This window comes from Haemaphysalis longicornis, unplaced genomic scaffold, assembly GCF_048455015.1.
Source record: "Haemaphysalis longicornis isolate Haplotype H1 unplaced genomic scaffold, Haemaphysalis longicornis Haplotype H1 scaffold_150, whole genome shotgun sequence".
Classification (NCBI taxonomy): Eukaryota; Metazoa; Arthropoda; class Arachnida; order Ixodida; family Ixodidae; genus Haemaphysalis; species Haemaphysalis longicornis.
In genome coordinates this window covers 365,354-384,758 of record NW_027526258.1, presented here as the reverse complement: position 1 = coordinate 384,758, position 19,405 = coordinate 365,354, and the positions used below count along the sequence as shown (strand labels likewise).

The following is a 19,405-nucleotide window of genomic DNA, read 5'->3' as shown; positions in this document are numbered from 1 at the left end:
GCAGGGGGGCACGGCCTGTGACATCGTGGGGTGTGGTCCGGTACTGGAAGGGGACCTGGGCAACCTGCGTGCGGAAATGCCCAGCCTTGCTCTTCTTGAGCTTATCCTTCACAGTTCGTACCACCCGCTCGGCAGCATCATTTGATGCAGGGTGGTACGGCGGAACCATCATCCGGCGGATTCCGTTCTTCGTCAGCCAGGCCAGGTACTCCGCGCTGGTGAAAGCGGGACCGTTGTCGGACTCGATGACGTCCGGCAAACTGGGCTGCAAAGACTTGTCGCAATGCCGCAATGGTTGCTCCTGCCGAGAGAGTGGTGACTGGCAGTACCTCCACCCACTTGGAGAAGGCGTCCACCATCACCAGGAAGTAGTGGCCCTTGAAGGGGCCCCCGAAGTCCACGTGCAGGCGTCTCTCTCTCCGGGAACGGCCTATCCGGCCAGGGTCTCTCCGGGAACGGCCAGGGGGTGATCTCCACATGGCGCGAGGCTCGCTAGTTCTCCTGGCAGACTTGGCAGCTCTGCACCATGCGAGCAATGTACCAAACGAGGGACCGGGCCACCATCTGGGTCTTCTCGAGGCCTGGATGACCCGTGTGCAGCAACTGCAGGACCCTGGACTGCAGGCTCTCTGGAATCACACACCCCTGGAACCCCACAGCAGGCCGCCCTGCTGCAGGCTCAGCTCGGCAGCCTTGTGGCTGTACGCCCGCTTCGCCAACTCCTCCCCTTTGGACACCGCCTTGACCACCTGTGACAGGGCTGGGTTCTGAGTACACATGCTTCCCGAGGAACACTTCAGCACGTTCTGGAACAGCAGCAGGCACCTCCGGCAGGGGCAGTCGGCTCAGGGCATCAGCAGGTGCCAGGTCCTTTCCGGACGGTAGACCAGCTGGTAGCTGTAGACCGCAAGCCTCAAGGCCCAGCGCACCTCTCGAGGTGATGCCTGCACTGGAACCGCCTTGTCAGGACCCAGCAGTACCAGCAGCAGCTTGTGGTTTAGGACAGCCTCGAACAAGGTCTTATTCAGATAGCTGAAACAGCAAAAGAGGGACATGTGGAGGCACACAGCATGGCATCAGGAGCATGCGGTGAATGCGTGAGCACTCCATCCTTATCAATAGGCGCATGTGAAATTGCTTTTTTAGAAGACATGCCCTGGCTCCTGTAAGTGTGGGTGTGCAAAAGAATATTGAGATTAAGCCCTGGATATTGAGATTAAGCCCTGGAATATTGAGATTAAGCCCTGAAGATATGCCCTGGCTCCTGTAAGTGTGGGTGTGCAAAAGAATATTGTGATTAAGCCGCAGCGCAGTCACCTGGTACAGTTCAGCAGATTACATAACAAAGGACACAACTAGGGCTTCACGTCATAAACATAGTCTTAGCATTACACCTATATTTGCACGTACTAACATTTACAAGTATTCATTTTTCCCGAGAACAGTGTCTGATTGGAATGCTCTGCCCCATGATTCCCCTATGCTCGACATGCCGAGATGAAACTGTATAACTTTTTCTTGTCGCTTAAAGGGACACTGAAGTGATATGTAAACATTGCGGGATTACTAGCGCAAATTGTAGTTAGGAGTCCCCAGGCCATGTTTCGACCACTCTAGGCGCGTTTACGCGATTTTATTTAGTAGAAAAACTAATTCGAAAACGCTGTCCTCCTCTCTTTACGCTCGCCCATTTTCTGTGGCGTTTTCGTGTGACGTCAGGAGGGGATGAGCTGGCAATTGGTTGCGCCACGGCTGCGCTACTGCACGGCTCCCCGGCCGACAGAGTCAGTCGGCCCAGCGTTTCGTCCGCCGGCCGCCGGCGGGTCGTCGCAATCAAGGAGGTTAAAAAAAATTGCTTGGTCGCAATTCGTTCGCTTAGTTAATTGAAACGAAGCCAGGACACGTTTGTGAATGGAAGAATGTGCCTTTCTTTACTTGGTTTGTTTGTACACTGTATCTAGCTCCAAGTCAAGGTCGCTTCACACAAGCGCTGCACATGCGACGCTTCGCTGACTGGTACGCCAGTAGGAAAATATAAGGCCTCTTGAAGGCGGGAGAAGAGTCAGCGAAGTCAATATAGGTACTAAGCAAATAAAATCAACTGATATTTTTACCGTACAGCGTAAAACTAGGGCGCGGGAAGCACTTTTTTGCGGTGGGCGAACAAGCACAGCGGTCAGCAGCACGACTACGCATCTGCGAACGCTTTTCCGTCTACGAAATGCAATTGCTAGACGTGAGCTACTGTGGAAACTCGGGCGACGCTTACTGCACGATCGCAGTACAACAAATAGTCACCTAAGCGGCTTGAATTGCCAAAACTAAATAAAAGTGTAAACCGGTTGTACAATATATACCCTATATTAGCACGGCACTCGCGTCCCGCTCCGTGGCTTAGCAGTCTGGGGCGCTAGGAATTCACCCCGAAAGTTTTGCGAGTCACAAGTTCGAATCCCCGCGGGCACGTGCTTTTTTTTTTGTAAGTTAACTTTTTTCCTTTCCGCCGATGTTTTCTATATTGAGTTCACCTTTTTTGGGGCCTCAACGTTCATGGCTACACGAACTAGTTCACAAAACGCGCGCAGGCTGGCACTGGCGCGCTAGCGAGTTCTCGTTGGCGTGCTGTTGCCATAAGCACCGACTGCTTGCAGGCAGTGGGCACAGGCCAGAATGAACAGACCCTTGGCCTGGTGCGAACACGCTTTTTACGATACAGGCATGAGGGAGGCAAGCTCCAAATATGGGGGAAAAGCGCATGACATTTGGGCGTCTGCGGGTACGCGGAGGGCGTTCATGCACTGCGTAGGTCCCGGCTAGTGAATGCTACGACTACAAGCCGTCCTGGGAGGCTTATCTTGTGCATTTTACAGCCGACAACATGGCAGAAGCGCGGTACGATGATTACTGAGATATTGAGAATGCCCATCCAACAAAGCCATTGGTTATGTCTTACAGAACCGAAACCGAAACCGAAACTTGTGTGATTGCTAACCTTGGGCATCGTCCAATCACGGCGCCCCTCCTCTCAACGTCACAGCCTTAGTTGGTGCGGCCGCCGCAAACCGCGCATGGTAGTTTTTCTTCTTTCGCGCTTTGTAAAATAATTACCGATTTGTCAACCGGATAAACGATGAAAAGTGAGCTAATTTGAGCCAGTCTACGCAGTGCAAGCAAAAACGGGAGCTTGACAAATTCACTTCAGTGTCCCTTTAAGTCTGCTTCTTTGCCTGTATTTGACCCTTGTTTTTCACGAATTTCCAGCATAACATGAATTTTGTTCTGCAGTGTATGTATACTGCAGCAGAAGTGTATGTATACAGAAGAATTTTGAACTGTATCGCCCTTTCCTGCATGGACCATACTTGGTCCGCAGTATGTGATAAATAAATAAAATAAATAAATATGCTGTGGGCCGTTTTTTCTTTCCTTTTCCGTCTCAACTGCCGTCCCCCACCCCTGCTTTTTGTCTGAGTTTTCCTTTTTCTTAGTGTGCACCTGCAGGAGGCTGATGGTTTATCAAAGCACTCTGACAGGCTACTTGATCCGACAGGATGGAAATAAGGACAGGACGAACAGAAGACACACCACACAGCGCAGACTAACAAACTGAGTTGATTTCCACGCCGATATCAAGTAGACGCATGGAACCAAGAGAAGTTTACAATTGAAGACTAAAATAACAAAAAAAATTTAAAACATAAAAACCACACACTTCTAGCCTCCAACAGATTAGACCCCACCAAAAAACGCGATTTCTTTGCCCAACAATGATAGTAAAGCGACACTAATGCACCCGCGCGCACAATTTCACACACCTCTATTATTTCTTACATGAGCGAGTCCTGGCAAGCACCTTAGTTTTTAGTTTTTGAAAAATGGAGACCACTTACAACCACGGCAATGAATGCCAAGATGACCGCTTATCGCATTAGTAACATTATTCTTGTGCTCCCGAAGCCTATCATTAATACTGTATTTACTCGCATAATGATCGCACCCCTGAAGTTTGTCATCAAAATTCCATTTTTTTATTTTCCGCTGCACCAACGCACTCTGAACTAGCTGCAGCAATATGACGTATGCGTGCCAAGTGTAGCTGATGACGGTCGTGCGTACCTCTGTTTCCTCCCCCTTCCAAAGAGGACATGGCTAGGTTATTGCGGCAGACTTGCTCATATTAGCGATATGGGCAAGCATGTGCACTCAATATTGATGAAGAAACTCTCACTATAAATGCACATAATGTACTCACAAGGTGAAGAAATAAACGCGCTCAGGTTGCTACGTCGGCAGCCATGTCTGTTTTGATGTCACGCACTGACAGTGGCAGCCAGTTATTGGTTGAACTGTTGTCACCTCGCAGAAAACTCGTTCCGGCGCGTTCGGTGTTTCATGAAAACATTGCATTTTGCCTCACTTTGCAAAGCGGCTGGCGGTGCGCGATCATTACGCGAGTAAATACGGTTCATCAGCCAGTTTGGCCGCAGGGCAACGGAATCAAGTAAACCCCTCCCCCCTTCGTGCAGGCAATAAACTCCCTCTGGTGCTTCGTGCGGCACCAATTCTCTTCTTTTCGAGTGCCGTTGACCTGGTGACAAAGCTTTGCAAGCTTGTTGGGCGCAGAAAAAACCATATTCGTCCCTGCACGTCGAGCGATACGCTTCCTTACGTCCACCAGCTAAGCCTAGCTGGTGGACGTAAGGAATCACCGCGACCACGTGCCCCAGTCCTACAAGCAGTTCATCGTGTGTGTCCTCTGTCACAGTTTAACCGCCGTCTACCAAAGGCTTCTACAAGACAACAACCTCCTTCCACCTGGCTCTCCAAGTGGAGGAGAAGCAGTAAATGCGTCAACCATTACACCAAACAGGTTCAATGTAGAAACTTTGCTGACAAAAGCTGACGACGCTTCCGCAATTACTGGAGAACCACTGGCAACCGCCAGGTGGCTGTGTGCACCCTTCGTCACAGCATGACAAAAAAGGAAATGTCAAGAGTCATGAAAGAACACTTACATGGGTATCCTTGGCTCATCATCTACGTGACCGCTCGCATCATCTGCACAGCTCCCCAGATAGGATGGAGCTCTTGAGCTGCGTAACGGCAACAAATATCCCTGCAACGCCCTTGAGCCTGGAAAGGCATTCCTTGCAAGCTACCATTCTTCAAATGCTGTTGCCAACCAACTTGAGACTCAAAGAGTGCAAAAGATTTCTGAAAGGCGTGAACGATTAGGCCATGTTACTATTGAATGCACAATTTCCCTTGGCTGACAGAACATGCTGCGACGAAGGAACAGCCACTTTGGTTCACTTGAACGGCATCAGCGTAACAAAGCATCTAAGGGCCCAGTTAATCTCTGCAATACAGTCCAGAAAGAAGGTCCTAGAAGGCCACCTGAAAACGTCGTCAAGAGCTACCTACATTAGCAGCTGCATTCAAAATGAGCTAATGGCATGCTGTGGAGGCCAAGTTAAAAAAAAATCACAAAAAAATTTGATTGGCACTGAATACTGAAGCTTAGGTAATTTCTGACTAAACAACCAATATATCTCACATCATTTTCCCTAACGTACGAAAATCTCGACATGGATTTCACATCATCAGGGAAGCCTTTGCAAAGACACTTCGATATCCCAAGCCGACTTGCCGGCTGCAGCTTTACTTAAGATCCATCATTAACTGGAGATGTTCAGGGGGAAAACTGTCATAAAAGAAACCAAGTCTGAGGGTTTGCTTCCAGCCAAGTGCATAGGGATCAGAAGAAATGCAGAGGACCTACATGATAGAAAGTCAGTGGCAGGCCCTGGGAATCATCCGTTTGCAACAGTCACCCGGGAAAGAAGTTCTGTCTATTTACCAGCGTGTGCTTACAAAGGTTATCTCAACCCTAACACAATTCAACATTGTAGGAAATGTAATCGTGGCTCGTTGACGCCCACCCATGAGGATGATGCATTTCATTGGCACAAGGCCAGCTGAGGGTAAAGAGAACAAAAAACTGAACTATTAGCACAAGGCGTAGCTACAATGAGTACCACAAATAGAGAAGAGTCAGACTGAAAGCTCGCCACAGTAGGCGGCAGTGGGGACTACCACTCAGTGTCACCACGACGGTGCCCCGTGTGGGGCGACGTCCCCTAAGATTTGCCAAGAGCTCTCACGAAGTGCCTCAGGTACCCTTGTGTAAACTTGGTAGGATCAGACTTCTTGAGAATGGGTGAGAGAACACCTGATGAACAGCAAGCTTAGGGCCCCATTTCCATCTTTTGCTGATGTGCTCGAGGAATGCGCACTGGGGCCCACATTATTACTTGCACCAATTTAGTGCCATTGGTGTGCACCGTCTAGCCAACGTCACTTGCAGCCTATTCCGAGCCATGGTATAACCACCAACACAGAGGTTGGCCACGACGGCACTACAAACTTCCTATTTGCCAGAAGGACATTCAGGATTACCAGTGTCGTCCAGCAAAGGCAACTACGAGGCGAATGGACAGTGTCACAGCAGCAGTTGGAAAACAGTGGGGGTCAAGCCACGTGTGGCAGAGCTTCAGTTGCGACAATGTGGCATTTACCGTATTTTCTCGCATATAACCAGCCCTCGCATATAACCCGCACCCCTAACTTTTAACTCCCCGAAAAAAGAAAAAAAATCCTCGCGTATAACCCGCATGCTTACCTGAAAAAAAAAAACTCGTTTAGGAAGTCACAATTGCACAGTCACAATCTCGTTTACAGGAGAACTTTATTTCGAAACGATCACTGCAACGCTGTCAGCGCCGATTCCGGATCACTCAATCATCGCCAGACTCGCCACTGTTGCTGCTGCCATCCGAGGCTTCGTCGCCGCTCTCAAAGACGCAATCATCTTCGGTGCCATCTAAGTTATTGCCGACGGCGCACTTCTTGAAACTTTTGCGCACCATGTCGGCCGGAATCGCCCCCCACGCATCCACGATCCACTGGCACAGCAGCGCAATGTCTGGCCTCCGCACGTGTCCCGTCAGTGTGAGGGCGTAAAGGCCGTCGGCCATCCACTCGGCATACAGCCGCTTCACGTGGGCCTTGAACGGCTTATTGAGGCACACATCCAGTGGCTGGAGCATGGAAGTCATGCCACCGGGTACGATCACGAGGTCCGTGCGGTTGTCAGCGAGGCGCGCTTTCACTGCGTCAGTGCAGTATCCTCGGAACGAGTCCAGCACCAGCATGGACCGCCGTGCAAACATGGCGCCTGGCCTTTTTTCCCAGACCGTGCGAAGCCAGTCACCGACGAGGTCACTGTTCATCCACGCATTGTCTTCCGCCCGTACAACAATCCCTGGTGCCAGTGGAGTAGTGGGTAGCGTTTTGCGCTTGAAGATTACATACGGGTGCAGTTTGGTGCCGTCCGCCAAAGCGCACAACATTACTGTACAGCGTAGCTTGGTGTTACCGCCCGTCAGCACGCTTACAGATTTGGAGCCCTTTTTCTGCAGGGTGGTGTCCATGGGCATCTCGAAGTACACGGGCATTTGATCGGCATTTCCCACCTGGGATAGCAAGTAGTTGTGCTCCTTCCTGAGCCCGATGACGTAACGCTGATAGTTCAACACCTTCTCCTCGTAGGCGTTGGGAAGCCGCTGGCACATGGTTGTTCGCCGCCGGATCGAAAATCCGTGCCTGGCCATGAATCGCTGGAGCCATCCACGGCTCGCAGGAAACTCGCGTGGGATGTTCATCTCCCGGGCCAACCTCAGAGCTTCCATCTGCGCCATCTCCGTCGACACAGCGTGGCCACGACTCCTCCGCTCCTCAATGAATTTGACAAGCTGCGTCTCAAGAAGGGGGTACGCGCCAGTCTTCGGGCCGCGAAATGCTCGCTTCTCCTTGTGTACACTTTCGAGAGAGGCATTTTTCTTTCGCCAGTCGCAAATGCAGGACTCGTCGACGTCGTGCTTTCTCGCAGCAGCTCTGTTGCCGATTTCCTCCGCAGCAGCTATGATCTTCAGTTTCTCCTTCGCGGTGAAAGATTGCCGCCGAGACCTACTCATGGTACCTCACCAGACAAGGCTGACGAACGGTGCAAACTAGCCACACCTGACTTGGGGGCCCAACAACTTCGCAACAAAGCGCACGCAAATCACAGCAACAGACGCTGTTGACCAAAGCAAACAAAGCATGCGAAAAGTCCGAATAAACACTATAGCGCCTAGAATATACTGGCTAGTGTACCGAGCGGAGGGGTTTCCCGATGGGAGCGGGTGGCAGCGCCGGCGATGCCTTCCAATTGTGGCCTGCAGGGGCGCTGCTTGTCGTAAAGGTGCTGTCGGCGGAGCCTGTTTTGTGGCGGAGCATGCAAGCGCGCGCAGCGTGCGGACGTGCGTGGGCTTGCTTCATTTCTTCAGAGTTCCGTTCTCACGTGTACGCTTGCTTTGGCTTTGTCTGCGGTGTTTTTCGACTCCATGGAAGTGAACGGCGCACCGCCTAACAATGCTTAAGGTGAAGCATCAGGGCAGAGAAAAAACATGCTTCGTGCCGCTGTGTCGGAGCGGCTACCGGTCAAATCCGGAAAAGGTTTCCATGTTCGCGGTGCCGTCGGACCCTGTGCGACTACTAGAGTGGGAGCGGCTAATCATAAGAGAAGACCGCAAGCTGACTGCAACATGTGTTATCTGCGAGAGGCATTTTGAAGACAGTCATGTCGCGAGAACTTTCAATGTCACAGTGGATGGCGTCGTCAACCAGCTCGCAAGAAAGAGACCGCTACCCAAGTAGCACAGAACATTAGAATAACGTTATCTGGAAGTTGCGAAAGTTTAAATAACGTTAAATGTTACGAGGCAATGTTTATGTAACGTTTAAAAAAAACATTCAATGTTTATGTTATGTTAGAAACGTTATTTTTACGTTGAAAACAAACATGTATGTTAACGTTTTGTTCCCAACATTTATTTAACGTTTAGGAAACAACTTAAAACCAATGTTAGAAATACTAATGTTATTACAATGCTCATACTCAACATTAAAGTAATATAAATATACAAACATTATAATAACGTTCAGGACATGTTCAGGAAACAACTTATCACCAATGTTAGAAATGGTAACGTTATTAAAATGCTCAGGACTCAACATTAAAGTAATGTACAAATTGAAACATTATAATAACGTTCAGGGCATGTTCACGGCAGAACATTAATGGGATGTAAAAATGTAAACATTATTATTATGTTAAGAAGTACCCGCAAAGCAACGTTATATGTAACATCTTTATTGCAACATTATTACAATGTTCAAGGCATAACGTTGAAGTAATTTTAGAAATTTAACGTTATTAAAATGCTCGAGGTAATACTGTCAGGTAACATAATAAATCTGAACATAAGCATAACATTTATGTTACAGCGGCAGGGTGATGTTATGCTTCAAGCATTAGCGAAATGTTCAAACTAATTGCACAATACAACTGGCTTTTACCAAAGTCTTCAGGGGTACAGGGGGTCAAAACCAGTCCTCCCCCCGAAATTTCTCGTGAGGGAAGTGGAGAGGGGGGGGGGGTCATCCAGGACGGGTGATTCGCGCGACCGTGAATCGCACGCGCCAGATAACGCTTCCAGGCTCCAGCACGTACCGGTCGGTTCTTCTGGCTCCCTCTTCACCATTTTGACATATTAAAGGGGGGAGGGGGGAGGATATTTCGGGTTATTTCCTTATTTCACATATATAGAACTTTGCATCTCGTGCCGTCGGCGTGTCGCCACCGATTCTGCTATCTTTGGCGTGTCTTCCGCGGCCAACTTCCAGCTCGTTTGAGCAGCTTTGGCGGCTCAAACCCCCCCCCCCCCCCATCCGATATAAAATCCTGGCTACGCCAATGCTTTTAAAAATCGCAGCCACATTATTTCAGTGCTTGACTGCATTTTGACGCCGCCGGAGATGTGCTGAGACAAATGTTGTAAGTGTGTATGCGTGCGTGTTTATTTTGTGTTATGAGCCCAGCCCAGCCCAGGACATGGGCAAGCCAACGTGTTGAGGAGGATAAATTACAGCGCCAATCGTGTCATCAGTTGTGGTTTTGGCCGCTGCGAGTCCGCGCGAAACATTTCTCAGGCAAGGCGGCTTTCCCCTCAGTTGCCTTTTGTTCCCTCAGAGGAATAGCTCCGTCAACAACCGGTCCCATTTATGACCAGTCCTATTGTTGCCCACCGCCGCTCCCCTCGTTTTGCAAGGCGTGTATCATGCGGGTGCGCGCGGCGGGTGGGGGCTTGCTCCCCCTCTCAAGACCTGCAGGGGAAGTGCGTCAAAAGCCTGTTCTTGTGTCTTGTATTCCGGCGTGAGGCTGCCTGGTATTTTTCTTTTCTGTCATCTGCACCGAGCGCAAGAAAGAGCGACAGCACAGAGCAACAGAAGGTGTTTTGCGTCATCGAGAAATACACTTGTTGCCGGGAAACAACGATTTGCAAGTCAAATACAGGTTACTTCAAATATACACGAAAGCACGCTTTTAACTATTTTCAGTCAGCATCATATCAAGTTAAATTTATTTTAGGAATTGACTAGGAATGATTAGGAATGAATGACTAGGATGAATGAATGAATGAATGAAATAATGAATGAATGACTAGGAATGAATAGGAATTGACAGTGTTATGTGTAATTTTTACATTCCTGTCACGTTTGCACCGCAAATTCTGCGCCATTGAAGCAGAAAACAAAAATGCGAGAGCTGCTTCTTATCAATGCGGCGATCGAATTAACACCCATTGGATGATTTGGTAGATCTGTAACGAACTCACACCTACAGTGAAAGCCGGAGTTGCCCTGCGCATGCAACGCGAGACTGCGACACCGCAGTTTCGCGTAATTTTGTTTCGCATTAGCCATATAAAGTACAACAGCACTGTTATGGTGCATCAGACACAGAGGAAGAAGACACGAACGCCAGTGCCTAGCCTGCTCGCACGTGTGCTAAATTGTAGCCAAAACAACACGCTGGGCGCGCTCAGATCGACTCTGGGGTGTACATGTATTGAAAAGGAAGAAGCCGAAGCTCTGGCGTTCTTGGTCTGCGCGGAGCCTTCTTTTATGTAAATACGCCTTGTTGGTTGATGGGTTGTAGGGTTTAACGCGCCGATGCAACGCAGGCGATGAGGCGCGCCGTAGTGAAGGGCTCCGGATTAATTTTGACCACCTGGGGATCTGTAACGTGCGCCTAAATCTCGTACGCACGGGCCTTTTTGCTTTTCGCCTCCATCGGAAAAGCGGCCGCAGCGGCCGGGAATCGAACCAGCGTCCTCGTGCCCAGCAGCACAACGCCTTAGCCACTGAGCCACCAAGGCGGGTGTAAATACGCCTTGTAAATACATCTTCGTTTCACGTCTTCCTCTCTGTAACATTTTGGTGGCGGTTGCTAACCATATATCCATGCTCCTGCCTTGAGCCTATACGAGCGCGTAAGTGCTGACTATCGATGGTATACCCTACGCTCACGCTCGCGCTACAAACGGCTAGCCTCCTGGTTATAAGTTTAGTCGGGAAATCGACTTCATGATGTCGATGGGCGGTGGACCCTAGGTGAAATCAAGCACCGAGACCCTTGCGAAGTATCTAACCAAGCTGTACAGCCTTCCTTTGTAGCCGCATAACTGTATTTCTAGAGTGGATTTCAACTTTTAACATCTACGTATATAAACTGCACTCCGCTGTCGCTCCAATTCCTCCCCATAGCGCTGCGCTGGCGGCACGATTGCTGCCTAAATATTTTGATGTCTGCTGCTGCGGTGTTGTTAATTCACTGCAAAAGCTATAATGTTTGACAACTGTATTACCTTTGATGAAACTTCATAAAAATATTTAGGCGACAAAATTGAAACTTTGAAAACTTCCCTTTGCGGCAGACGTAATCAATTCGTCAATTTTGATGCAAGCCTAGGTTTATCCGCCGTGTAAAAGCACGCACCACGTCGAAATATAGAGTTACGCGTACAGTTAAACCTGTATGTAAAGAAGTTGATAAAAATTCAAAATTTTCGTTACATGCAGGTTTTCATTATATGTAAGTTTCGATTTACGGCACCCTTAATTGAAGCCGAAACTAAATCAGAATACTTGACATCAGGGACAGTGAACTCTCCCTTCAAGAATTTATTTCAGAGTGAAAAAAATGCTCTATTTGCGGCTTCTGCTTTTCCACGAAGTTTTTCAGTACACGGCAGTCCAAAGAATCAAGGTCACTTATACCCCTGTATTCGCAAGCGTAACGTAACTATCAATTTTGCCTTTTGACACTCTTCGCTGCTTTAACCAGTTTCAAGGAGCAAACGTGTGCTGAAAGGGCGCCTTTTCGCGAACTTGATGCTATTTAATTGTGCACTCAAACTTTTTGAGAAGGTGCTAGCTGAGATGCTGTACCGAACGACAACGTTGATCCTACTTGCCTGCGGAGACGGCACCTGAAATTGCGAGCTTGTCTTGAAAAGACAAATCTTTTTGTTTTCTAGTAGCAGAACTCATCACCAACGAACCTACACCTCAGAAATCAGTGTAGACGCGCGAATATACTCACCGACAGTTGGGCCTAGCACCTAAGCGACACCACACGCACATTGGGAACACACGCAGCGCGGGCAATGTTCGCTAAATTAGTGCATATCTCCAGCCAATTCTTCAGAAAAAGTGCAAAAAATGATGGCTCATCAGCGTAGCGAATTCGTTACATGAAGGTGTAACTGTTGCCATGCCTTCGTTATATAGAGGTCAGGTCGAAAACGCATCGTTTTCAATGAGGCTGGCAATGGGGATTTGAAAAACTTTGTTAAATCCAGGAATTCGTCACATGGAAGTTAGTTACATCCTGGTTCAAATGTAATTGAAATGACTCCTTTTTTCCCATTTTGTGCCTTGCAGACATTGTGCTAACTCAAAGCCCGAATTCTTCTCACAGGCAAGGGCAAGACGATTAGGAAGTATTCGAGTCCTTATAATCAGCCGAAGCGCAATGTTTAGCCTCCAATTACGCGAACTTCGTTTAAAACCTTGAGTTGCGTTTGTTGTTGAAAAGCTGCGTACCTATATTTTTCCCATCATCGTGTGCGGCGTAAGGACACGAAGCCCTCGAAAAATGGGGAGGGTGAGGGAAGAGGGGGGGGGGGGGGGGGATCGAGCCTTTCAGCGCCCACTTTGTTGGCGCCTATGCCATCGAGCTAATTTGAAACGAATCATCCGATCTCAGTGTCTCCCTGTTACTGTTATGACGGGGTCTGGGACATTTCGGTGAAGCACGTTTCGGCGCACGGGCTTTCCGATGCACGGACTTCTCGGTTCAAAGGCATTTCGATGCGAAAACATTTTGAAGAACAGATATGGTTACTCGTAATGTGCTCCTAACGTGCCACGATGGAAAAAGACAACGACGGTAGAAAACGACGACGAAGCGTTTGAGTACGCAAGCAGTGCACGTGCAGTTTTCTGGAAACGCCAACGGTGCGCTAGCTGTCTCGAGCAGGTCATGTAAAATATATTTGTTGGTACTAGCCACCTACTTTGGTCTGGTTCTTGTATGCCTTATTTGCTTCGAACGTATTGTTGTATTTTGATTTTGGTAAATCATATGTCGTGAATGACTATTTACTGCACTTACTGAATTTTTTTATTATATTAATGCCGCGTTTCAAAAGTTTATCTTACGATTTGTGTCCATTGTTAGGTTTTTCTTTAACACACTTCAAGCAACACCTATTATAAACCATATTTATTTTACTCGTTGCGGCTTATTTCCTATTAAGTTGTGGTTCTTTGGGCAGGGGAGAGATTGCTTTAGATTCACTCAGAAAACATTTCAGAAAACATTAGAAAGAGCAGTTTCTAGCCGTAATATCCCGTAATTTGCGTAATATTCCGTGATTTACTGTGAAATGATATCCTATTATTTCTAGTCGTGAGACTATGTAATTTTCGGAGCCGTTTAACGGGGGAGGAAGAAGGGGGGGGAGATGGACTCCATGTGCGAAGGCATTCCTGGCGAAGGCATGCTTTATCGGCGATCAGGCGAGAAATTACGTAATCGTGTTCGCTAATAGTGCTCAAGGCTGCAGGGGTAACTCGCTTGTTTAAAGCATACATGTACGAAAAAAAAAAACCCTTTTTTGTAGTTATGTGACCACACAGTTATTCCGTACGCACCAGCCGGACTGGTTAAGTTGCCCACAATTCTTTTTTCATCGAAGCATGATATTTCTGAGTAGTGAATCAAAACGTTTAAGTTCTAGTTTACAAAAAAAAATGCCACTGGTGTTTTTTACAAATTTTCTCCCTACACCACTCGTATTTCATGTTTGGTTATGAAGCGTTCCTTGATCCGGGCATCACGATCAGTCTCGTTCAAAGTCAATCTTGTTCGCGAGTCCTCTTCATTCTGTTCGTTGAGACGAGCAGGTAAGGCTGTCTTCACTTTGCGATGTAAAAGGCGAACTTCGCGGCGCTGTCCCCAAGGGCGGGTGGAGACGGTTCCCGTCGCATTGTGCGACGTTCCTTTGTGTAGCATCCCCCCACGGCTTTTTGTTCATTCAGACAGGTTTCAGCCGCAGACAGCGGCTGCAGAAAGTTGCTTGGAGATCCACTGCCTTCTCGCCCCATATGAGAGGGAAAGAAAAAAGGGCAAGGGCTCAAGGGGTCTTTTCTCGCCACTGCCGACCCCGTGCGCACCCAGCTCCAGTCGTTACACCGGATCGTTTACCTGGAACACTGCAGTTGTAGACGTAATATGCGCAAGCGCATGCTTATTCAGTCGTAGCCTGTTCGATGGTGTTATATCTTTCTCCGTGGTCTGTCCAACCGAGACCCGTTTATCGCTGGATATTCAAAACGAAGCGCCAGAGGCGGCGTTTGGGCAATGTAAGCGACATACAAGGAAGGTGTGCAGGAGCAACTCGTGAGTATTTTCTTGCTTATAGGCCCGTGCACACTTGCGACGAACAACGCGATTTCTGTCGCGGCGACAAATTGGCCGAGACCGAACGACAAAACGGATCGCCGGGCGGCAAAACTTTCCGAAATCGCGTCTCATCGTCGCAAGTGTGAACGGGCCTTTGAACTATATAGTAGGCAGTATTGATGGAAGAATCGATGTTACGGGTACGTTGCATGGAAACGATTTTTGTTCGTTGCATGGAAACGATTTTTGCGCGCTTTGTGCAAAGCAAAGTGAATTCGGATAACTAACCTCGCCCACACTCGAATGATCTTCACTTCAGCCGGGCAAGTGAGGTAGCGGCTTGGGCACGCGAAACAAAATAATGTGCGTGTCACGTTAGTTCGCTGTGCGAAATTTTGAAAAAAAAAGCATTACATTTGCCTCTAATTGCCTGGCGATGCGATAATGTTGGGAACGCCGGGGTTCCTTAACGTGAAAAAAAAAGGGGGGGCGGGGGTGCAGCCAGTGCAGCTACTTCGGAATGTAGTCGATACAAATGCAAACGAACAGGTCACAATGCACCCCTTGGTAGCCTATTTTGCCGCTGGTTAACTTAGACGGTATGACGGTGTACCTATCGCAAAAAGTTCGTCAGACTTCTGGGATATATTGTTAAAAGCTGCAAACCTGAGCCTTTTGTCGTAGCTTTCTTCGCTGGCGAGTAAGCAACCAGACAACCTGCGTGACTATATAGCCAACTTTGTTAGAAAGGGGCACTTTGAGAGCTGAAGGTGTCACAGAGGGTGGGAAAAAGTGCGCTGTTCGAGTACATGCGTTCGTTTGCGACTTACATTTTTGAATTGCATTAAAGCAGCATAGCGCGTTCTTGAGTTGTGAGAAATGCACCCCAAAAGGCTGGTAAATAGCAGCTGGTAAAGAGTCGAAGTCACTTTCATTGCAGGCTATGGTTTTCAAGATACCCTCAAACCGGGAAAGCCGCGGAGTTCATCGACGATGAGTGCCAATCCCGAGACCATAGAAACTGTTCCCTTTAGAGGGAGTGGGTGATCGCTAGCATGACCAAGTACCTCCCACACCTCTTAACCCCAATTCCCCCCTTCGGATCTTTATCGGCTTAGTTGAAAGTGGCACCTGCCCTGGTCAAATGGCTAGCGGGTTTAGCGAATCAAAATGGAAAAGCGAATTCAATCGATAACGCACAGCACAACAGGAGCTGGAATGACCAGGGCAGGTGCCACTTTCAACTAAGCCGATAAAGATCTGAAGGGGAGAATTGGGGTTAAGAGGTGTGGGAGGTACTTGGTCATGCTAGCGATCACCCACTCCCTCTAAAGGGAACCGTTCCGCCCAAAAGAGGTCACTCTGGATACAGAATTTTGCCTACTGCGCGTACTTTATTAGAAGTTTGGAACCAACACGCTTTCATTGGGGCCGCATTGATCATGCACAGCCGTCGTTCGCCGAAATAAAACCGACATGCTTCGAGCAAAAAGGCTAGTTCTAGTACTGTTCATTGGTGGTGCGGTTTCGAACAGCTTGAATCAAAGGCTTTTACAGCCGTGGTTCCAGGCGCTCTTCCCAACTTTTGAAAAATCCTGTAAATGCTCAGCAGTGATGAATAACAGGGTGCGTTTCATATGACGAGGTAACAACGCCGAGCGTGAAAAAGCAAAAACCATGGTTAAAGTGAACGCTAACAAATTTAGTGGCTGCAATGATACGCATGGCTTTGACTGAAAAACAGAACCTTCCTACATTCGTGCAAATAAAAAAAAAGAAGAAGAATGCCCGGGTTGTTGTAAAATGCTCAAATTCTTTCTCCTTTCTTCCCCTAGCCTTTTCCAAGCATGTATTAAACATGTCACACAACTCTTTTCAGTGCTGAGAAAGACTAGGATCGAAGTTGTTCGTTTATGAGTTCCCACTTTGGTTCCCTTTATTACGTAAGTAAACTTGGACCATTATACACATTCGTGTTTAATGGGTGTTTCTTTTGTGTGAACCATCTGTAATACCTCTGTAGCACTTTGTGTTCTTTTTTAGGTGAAAGATCTGCCGGACTGGAGGAGCAAACGTCGCTTCTACAACCAAGCGAATTTTCAGATGGGTTGTTTCGACTGAGGTAGCGGTCATCTATATACAGTTGGACAGGAAGAAAAGAAGAAAAAGGTCCGAGAGGTTAGTATCCGTTCCCGAATAGTATTTGGTGAGTGTAGAAAATTTCTGAGAGCGTATTTTGATTTGTTTTAGTAGTTCAATTTATGAACTGCTATGCAGCCCATAACTAGTCGCGCCCTATGCTTTCCAGCTGCTGCTGGTGTGACGCAGGTCACAGTCGATAGCGGGCCACATCATTGGTGACTGGATCCACTTTGCGAATATTGGGCTTAGAGGAACCCACAAGGTAAGCAATAAACTAATATTCTCAAAATTTAATAGTGCATTTATATTTAAATGATTTTCATCCTAATCTCTGCCTAATAAAAATACATGAACCATGCAGAAGACACAACACTCCGCTAGCGAGCGACTTTGACGAATAGTCACTAACCTGTATAGGTTACTGACTCGGGAGATTCAAGTTGGGAGTCAGGTGACCCAAAATTTTGTGCGCTTGCTTTCTTCTGGTCATATGGTTAGCACGAGTTGCTGCGTAGCTGCTTGTTCAGTTACTCTCCTTTTAGTGCGTGCGTGTGTGCATGTGCGTGTGTGTGCGTGTGTGCGCTCGTTAACTAAACAAATCCTTAGGCGGCGACTACTTTTTCGCGCAAAAACCGCCTACTGCCGCAGCGTACTGAAGTAGGAATTGTTTGCTTTTTCCACACAGACGCAGCCAGCCCCTGGATGGAGCCTCCTCTCCTGCACAGCAGGAGCAATGGAATGTAAATAAAAAAAATGTTGTAACCATGCAAAAATAAAATAAAATTTTATTTGAAATTTCACTTTTTCTTGTTATTTTGAAAATGCTTTAAAATATATCGTAACCGGCAAACGTGGATAACAGAAACAATGCTCCACGATACACATTCCACACGTTTGGGAAAACGTCACTGTAACGTTCCTGGTCCACATTCTGAAAAGGTTTTGCAACGTTAAAAGATTGTTTCAAGCGTGTTTTCTGCAACGTTAAGTAAATGTAAATCCAACATAATTACTATGTTGTCGAAATGCTTCCTCACAGTTCCAATAATGTTTGACGAAACGTTACTGTAACGTTTTTTAGTTGTTCTTAAAATGTTTTTGTAGGGTGCTTCTGCAACGTTAGGTAAACGTAACTCCAAAAGTATTTATATGTTGTAGAAATGCTTTCTTACTGTTCGCATAACGTTTGGCGAAATCTGATGTAACGTTTTACATTGTTTTTAAACGTTTTTTGAACGTTATTAGCTTGTTCGCTGCAACGTTAGGGAAATGTAACACTAACATTACTAATATGTTGTAAAAATGTTTTGTGGACGTTTAAATAATGTTTGACAAAACATTACTGTAACGTTTTTGATAACATTAGTTAAACATTTCAAAAAAATGACATTAAGAACATTGCTCTAACGTTAGCACCAAACAAAAAAAATATGTTCTTCTAATGTTTTGGTGCTACTTGGGTACATGACACCATCTGGACACGTTCACTGTGGCATAATTGAGGTCGCATGGAAGGGTTAGGGCTTGGGCGAGTTGGTTCATGATTATAAAAGGGAAAACAGCGCAAACTCAGACAAGACACAAGAAGAAGGAGGTGACAGCGCTCGTGTTTGTCACCTCCTTCTTCTTGTGTCTTGTCTGAGTTTGCGCTGTTTTCCCTTTTATAGTCGCATGGAAGGCAGATTGCAAACATGTAACACTCAAAGCAATGCCAAGCATTATGCAAGCCCATATAAAACCGAATTCTTTTGAAAAGATGAAAGTTGACCTTGCATTCCAACTTTTTGGGGACCAGGTTATCAAAGGAATTTTCCTCCATAAGGAGAAGATAAACTCAGTGTACCGAACAGTGCAACCAACCGAAGAGTTTTTGCTGCGATTCAACCGGCTCATTCGGGTAATGACTTCAAGAACAAGCGACACAGCTTTAAGACCAAAACGTGGCAACCAGCAGTTTTTGGAAGAATTCTTGAATCATCTGGACGCATGGGAAGAATGCACCAAGACCATCGGAGGTGGATTTCTTTCTGAGAGCAGAGCTGCTGGGTTAAGGGTGACAGTCAAAAGCACGCTCGACTTGTTACCGTATTTACCCGATTCTAACGCGCACCCGATTCTAACGCGCATCCGATTTTCCCGGGAAAAAAAACGAAAAAACTTGCACCTCCGACTGTAACGCGCACGGAACTTTGTGAGCAAGAAAAACAAATGTGAGAGAAACGGGCGATTTATTTCTCGAAGTAATACTCCTCGTCGCTCTCCGCTGACCACATCTCGTCCTTGGTGGCGTCAAGCGCATTCGCGATGCCACACTTCATAACGAACGTTGAACCATGGTCGATGGGA

The 19,405-nt window shown here is 47.4% G+C and overlaps 1 protein-coding gene across 1 annotated transcript in view; it reads right to left on the bottom strand.

Moving 5' to 3' along the window:
• Positions 1 to 347: 347 nt before the first annotated feature.
• Positions 348 to 19,405, bottom strand: part of LOC144165968 (uncharacterized) — an 84,849-nt gene continuing 65,791 nt past the window's right edge. Inside the window, exon 8 of the mRNA XM_077695642.1 lies at positions 348 to 1,032. Coding sequence (XP_077551768.1) covers positions 846 to 1,032 — 187 coding nt within the window. The 3' untranslated portion in view covers positions 348 to 845. The remainder of the gene's footprint in view (positions 1,033 to 19,405) is intronic.